The sequence below is a fragment of the Bos taurus genome, chromosome 15, assembly GCF_002263795.3.
Source record: "Bos taurus isolate L1 Dominette 01449 registration number 42190680 breed Hereford chromosome 15, ARS-UCD2.0, whole genome shotgun sequence".
Lineage (NCBI taxonomy): Eukaryota > Metazoa > Chordata > Mammalia > Artiodactyla > Bovidae > Bos > Bos taurus.
Window position 1 is genome coordinate 81,443,578 of NC_037342.1, and position 6,598 is coordinate 81,450,175.

Sequence of the window (6,598 nt, forward strand, 5' to 3'; positions counted from 1 at the left end):
GCTCTTTCCCTGCATGGCCATTATTCTATAATAGGCCTTTCCCCCTGAGGCCAGAGTTCCACCAAGAGTCTCTTTTTGATAAATCTTGCTCTTATTGGTCTCAGATAATACTCTATCATCCTTTTGCCTTTTAGGTGTAGGGTGATAATGGCTTCCTGCTGTTGCTAGTACGTAAGTGCCTTGACCACGATTATTGGTTCCCTTACTCATATGTCTCCATATAATCAGAATACCTTTTTTTCAGTTAAAATCTACTGAATGGGCCATCTGCTTCCAACTGATACCTGGATATTGCCTTATAAGTACCAGTCTATATTACTTTATGATGCTTATGTATTTCATTCATAGAAATTGCTGAGTCAGGACTTTCCTGGTGATCTAGTGGTTGGGCCTCCTTGCTCGCAATGCAGGGGCCCCAGTTCCATCACTGATCAGAGAACTAAATCACACATGAACAATTAAAAAAATGAAATTTTCTGCATGCTGCAGATAAAGATCCCGCATACCCCAACAAAGATCTAAGATCCTGTGTGCTGCAGCTAAGACCCAGCACAGCCATATAAGCTAAAAAAAAAAAAAAGAAAAGAAATTACCGAGTCAAATGGCAGAAACATTTTAAAGGTCTCTGGTACACTTAGCTAAATAGTGTCCAAACAACTTGTACCCTTTTAAAAGATAATTTTAATATCAACTGAGAGAAATCCTTGTTGCATGGGAATTTGCACGAGCTGGAAACTAACCCTTGTCTGAGAGGTAAGACCCTCTCCTAGTTTTTCAGTTCAGTCAGTCGCTCAGTCGTGTCTGACTTCTTGTGACCCCATGGACTGCAGCCCGCCAGGCCTCCCTGTCCATCACCAACTCCCGCAGTTTACTCAAACTCATGTCCATTGAGTTGGTGATGCCATCCAATCATCTCATCCTCTGTCGTCCCCTTCTCCTCTCATCTTCGATCTTTCCCAGCATCAGGGTCTTTTCCAATGAGTCAGTTCTTCCCATCTGGTGGCCAAAATATTGGAGTTCCGCTTCCGCATCAGTCCTTCCAGTGAACACTCAGGAATGATGTCCTTTAGGGTGGCCTAGCTTTCCCGGGGGAGGCAACTCCTGGCAAGAACTCTTGCTATGGCCTCTTTCATCTCACTGTTCCTCAGGGTGTAGACAAACGGGTTCAGCAACGGGGTCCCCAGTGTGTACACCAGGGAGACAAACTGATCCTGTTCGGGGTGGTAGCTGGAGCTGGGCCGCAGGTACATGAAGGCGCAGCAGCAGTACTGCAGCAGGACCACGGCGAGGTGGGAGGAGCAGGTGGAAAACGCCCGGCGGCGGCCTGAGGCCGAGTGGGCCCGGAACACCGCGGCCACAATGGAGGCGTAGGAGGCGGCGATCAGGAGGAAAGGCACTGCGATGGCCAGTGTGGCCGCCACCAGCACTGACTGTTCATGCCTGTGGCTCTGGGCACAAACGAGACACATCACTGGGGGCACATCACAGTAGAAGTGCTGAATGCCCCGAGCTGGGCAGAAGGGCAGAGAGAAGACAAAGGCCACCAGCTGGAAGGACAGGCAGAGGCCGAGGACCACGGAGGCCACCACCAAGCGGGCGCAAAGCGTCCGAGGCATGATGAGAGGGTACTGCAGTGGGTGGCAGATGGCAGCGTGGCGATCGTAGGCCATGGAAGCCAGGAGGAAGCAGTCGGCACTGCCCAGTCCGATGAAGAAGCCCATCTGAGTGGCACAGCCCAGCAGGGTGATGGTCTTCTCTGACCGTAGGATGTTGGCCAGGAGGTGGGGCACCACCACAGCAGTGTAGCCGATTTCTACTCCCGAAAGGCTGCCCAGGAAATAGTACATGGGCGTGTGGAGGCGGGCTTCGGTCTGGATGGCCACCATGATGAGGACATTCCCAGTGATGACCCATGTATAAACCAGGCTGACCCCAAGGAAGGACAAGATGCGCGGCTCTGACTGGGAGGGATAGGCCAGGAACACGAATTCCATCCACAATGAGTGGTTTCCCCAGGACATTGAGTTAACAGACTTTCTCTGTTGAGAGTTATTAATGCAAAGAAAGAATCAGACTAACAATACATCAGTTCATACTCCCATGATGTATGATGTAATCTGCATCATGATGATGTAATCTAAGATTATATTACATGAGCCCTGATGTAATCTAACTGAGTTAGAAACTACAAGAATTAAGACTTACTGTCTTTTTCTTCCCCCCTTTAACAAGCTTCTTCACTTAAATATCTACAATTATATTTCTAACTGCCAAAAGTTGGGCTAAATTGTGTAAGACTTTTTTGAGGAAAAGAGTCAGAGGAAGTTTGTGGAATTTCAAACTATTTTCAGTAGAAGTGGAATGAAGATTATTTCAGTTAACTCCCAAGAAACTGTCAACAACTTTTAAAGTTCAGAGATTATGAAGGGGAGGGCAGAAGCTATTCATCACTTAATTCATTTGTATGTGTACTCAGTACCTCCTAAGACATTCAGTTGGAGATATATGGGTACAATATTCATAAGTTCATGATATGGTGTGAAATATATGTAACAAGATTGTAATAGAAACTAGATAGAGTCATAAGAGATGAATAAATTAGACAATTAAGTTTTATAGATAGAATGCATTTTCAATTTTGGGAGTCAGTCAAGACTTCATGGGAGAGAAAGCATGGAAGGATGACTGAGGAAAGGAAATTTATGGAAAACACAATTTAAAATTGTAGCAGTGGGAGGGTCATGAGAAACTGATTCATTCTGGATGGAGTGTAAGATGCTACAAAGGAGAACGGAAAGAGGAGATTGCCACAAGTTTTTACAAGGTTAAATACTGGTGTAGTATGGTAGGAGGGTATGTGCCATTTGGTAAGAGTAGCAGTGATGGAATGACATCATCAGAGTGCTGCTCGAGAAAGAGCAGTGCTGTGTGCAGCAGAGAACAGCCGGCAGAGTGAAACGTCAACCGATGGGTTCAGATACAATATCTGCACACTGTATGTCTGATAAAGGCTTAATATTCAGAATATACAAAAAACTGGCCTAACTCAGTAACAAACAATGCAATTAAAAATGGGCAAAAGGCTTGAATACACAGTTCTTCAATGAAGACACATGCATGGCCAACAGGCATGTTAAAAGATGCTCAACATCACTAATCATAAGGTTTACAAAATCAAAATGAAATGTTACCTCACACCCATTAGGATGGCCACTATAAAAAAACAGAAAATAACAAGTTTTGGCAGGTATGTGGAGGAATTAGAAACCTTTTGTATTTTTGGTGGGAATGTAAATGGTGTAGCCACTATAGAAAACAGTATGGAAGTTCGTCAGAAAAACTAAACATAGAATTACCATATGATCCAGCAATTTCACTTCTTGGTATATTTCTAAAACAAATGAATTTCTTGAAGAAATATTTGCACACCTGTGTTCATCGCAACACTGTTCATGATAGCCAAGAGGTGGAGGCAATGTAATTGTTTACCAACAAGTAAATGGATAAAGCTACTGTGATATAAATATACAAAGGAATATTATTCAACCCTAAAAAAGTGAAATCTTGTTATATGTTGCAACATGGTTAAACCTTGAGGACATTATGCTAAGTGAAACCAGCCAGTCACAAAAAGAAAATTGCAGCATGATTCCACTTACAGATAGTATCCGAAGTAGTCAAGCCCTTGGCAACTGTAAATAAAATGTGTTTACTGGGGGTAGGGGTGATGGGAAAAAGCGATGCATAGAACTATCACACTGCTGGAAGGGGCAGATCACACACATGACCATCATTAAAAAGATACGGTAAGATAGATAACTAAAGAGAACCTACTCTATAGCACAGGGAACTCTGCTCAGTGCTCTGTGGTGACCTAAAGGGAAGACAATCCAGAAGAGAGAGGATGTATGTGAACATATCGCTGATTCATTCTGCTGTACAGCAGAGACTAACATGCTATCATAAAGCAACTATACTCCAGTAAAATTAATTTAAAAATATGATAGTAGGCAGTCCACATCTTCAATCTAATAAAAATCAGGTTAATTTATAGCTTTGTGTTCGATGGTTTTGGTGGTCTGCTCACACTTTGACTGATATTAACTTCTTAGTGCTAAAATTCCTAATTATTTTTCTCATTTTCAGAGCATCAGAACATCGTCTACCATTCCTCTAACACTGGCCCATTGTTCTAGTCTGCCAATGTTGAGACTTTAAAAAATCCACTTCATGTCTTAGCTACCTTTTTGAAGTCACTCACATTTAATTTTTATGTATTAAGTGTCAAGCACCACATACAATGGGATACAAACGGGATGATTGCTTCTCAGCTGGATAGTCTATCCTAATGAGAGGCAGACACTGTTGATAAAACAATCTGGCACATATATATAAACATATGTTTATAATTAACTGCTATCTAGAAAAAATAGGGACTTCCTTGGTGGTCCAGTGGCTAAGACTCATGCTCCCAATGCAGGGGGCTTGGGATTCAATTCAGGGAACTAGGTCCCATATGCCCCTACTAAGGGTTCACATGCCACAGCTAAAGATCCTGCATGCGTGCCACGACAAAGACTGAGGATCCCAAGTGCCACAACTGAGACCTGACTCAGCCAAATAAATATAAAAAAAAAATAGTGTGTTATAAGACTGCAACATGGGGCTCTGACAAAATTTTTGATTAAGCAATTCTGAAAAGTCTTCCTAGAGGGAATCATATTTAAGCTTAGATCTGAAGAATAGAAATTAACCAGGAGCAGAGGGACAGGCTGAGTCATGGGGTCCATATTCTGGACAGATGAAATAGGGGTAGTCATGGTTCCCAGAAGTAAAACCTATTATATCAACATGTCATCAACTTGTTCATCCAAGTTGCTTTCAGATACGTTGCATACAACCTCGGCAAGGTAAGAGCACTTTAGCACCATCTCCAGAAATCTGCCCAGAGTGATACCTGTTCATGGTTCCACCTGCATATCAGCAAGTCCAAGTCACAGCCCATGTCATACCCTCCTTCCTTCTTACTTCTCCAGCCAGCCCAGCCCCAGTTGGTAGGATGTTAGGAGAAAAATTACCCTGTCCTTCGCTATCTCCCAGAGTTTGCTCAAATTCATGGCCATCGAGTCGGTGATGCCACTCAGCCATCTCAACTTCTGCCGTCCCCTTCTCCTCCTGCTTTCAATCTTTCCCAGCATCAGGGTCTTTTCCAAAGCGTTGGCTCCTCACATCAGGTGGACAAAGTATTGGAGTTTCAGCTTCAATATCAGTCCTTCAATGAATACTCAGGATTGATTTCCTCTAGGATTCACTGGTTTGATCTCTTTGCAGTCTAATTAGCATTATTTTAAAAGAGTGTTAGAGAATGTGGCAATGAACAGGTCAGTACTAAAATCTCAGTTTCCTATTAATAGCATTATCCTCTGGGGAGATCACCTTGCATTACTTTTGGTTGCCTTGTTTAAAAGATGCAAATACTAAATCTTACCGTATCCAGAATTTGGTGAGATTAAATGAGATAAAGCTTTTAGAACACTGGGCTTGATGTGTGTGTGTTTGCTCTTCATCTCTGATTCCCCTGGAAATCCTTCTCCAGGGGATCTTCCCGACCCAGGGATCGAAGTGGAGTCTCTTGAGTCTCCTGCATTGGCAGGTGGGTTCTTTTACCACTGAGCAATCTCGGAAGTAGGAAACTTATTAATTTGCATAAAATGCTAATTCTTCACTTATTTCTTTGACTCTATAGAAAAGTGAATATTAACAGACAATATCTGCTTTATTTTCTGTCAAGATTAAATGATGTACCATATGAAGAGAGGGTTTTTTTTTTAATAATCGTAAGCTATACCACAATATATATTATTTATTCTCTCGCTGTTTCTTTGACTGAGATTAGCTATTGCCATTCTATTCAGATAAACTGGGCTTCCAAGCGGATTCAGAGAAAATACTGCAAGTCATGGTCTGCACTAGTTCTGAAATACTGGAGTCTTGACTTGTAAAGCCATTACTCACTTTTCTAACTCAATGTCAGTTGGCACCTGGAACTTTGTAAATCAAGAAGGAGGTTGCCAAAGACTTTGAAGCTCTTGGTTGTACCATCAGAAGAGAAAGGAGTACACTGAACCAGTCTTCTTAGTTGTATTCACGAAGGACAGGACCGGGCAAGTGATATCTGACTGCTCTGGTGGGTAAAGAAGGGAGACGCGTGAGCCTGGAGAGATTGCCCGTGAGACCGAGACTTCAGTAATCTCCCCAAACAAAAGCAGTGGAAGCAGAAAATTGGTTTGCTATTTAGGATTTTGTCTCATAAATTACATCTCCCAGAAGGTATTTTGGTGTTTGCTCATCTTCTCCCTTGTTACCAATAATTAGTCCAAAACTAAATCTGTTCTCCCCTGTATGATCGGCTGTCAGTGGAAGGTTTGGCACGTGCTCGTCCAAGTAAAGGCCAGTATTAAACCTTTTATCAGCATTCTCAGTCAAAATAATCTCCCCCAAAATATAAAGTTGGAGTTAATTCTCACCAGATTTGTCATAGCCGGGTTCAGCCCAGGTCTTGCCTTACTGTTGCGCAGGAGCACTGATACTGTGTCCC

At 42.7% G+C, this 6,598-nt stretch overlaps 1 protein-coding gene across 1 annotated transcript; it reads right to left on the bottom strand.

The window, feature by feature from the left end:
- Window positions 1-1,076: 1,076 nt before the first annotated feature.
- OR10W4 (olfactory receptor family 10 subfamily W member 4) lies at window positions 1,077-2,021 on the bottom strand. Its single transcript, NM_001390135.1, has one exon. The coding sequence runs from the start codon at window positions 2,019-2,021 to the stop codon at window positions 1,077-1,079; it is 945 nt and encodes a 314-aa protein (NP_001377064.1).
- Window positions 2,022-6,598: the final 4,577 nt, after the last annotated feature.

Excerpts from the sequence above, each read along its gene's own strand:
- OR10W4 (NM_001390135.1), bottom strand. The coding sequence starts at position 2,021 with ATGTCCTGGGGAAACCACTCATTGTGGATGGAATTCGTGTTCCTGGCC.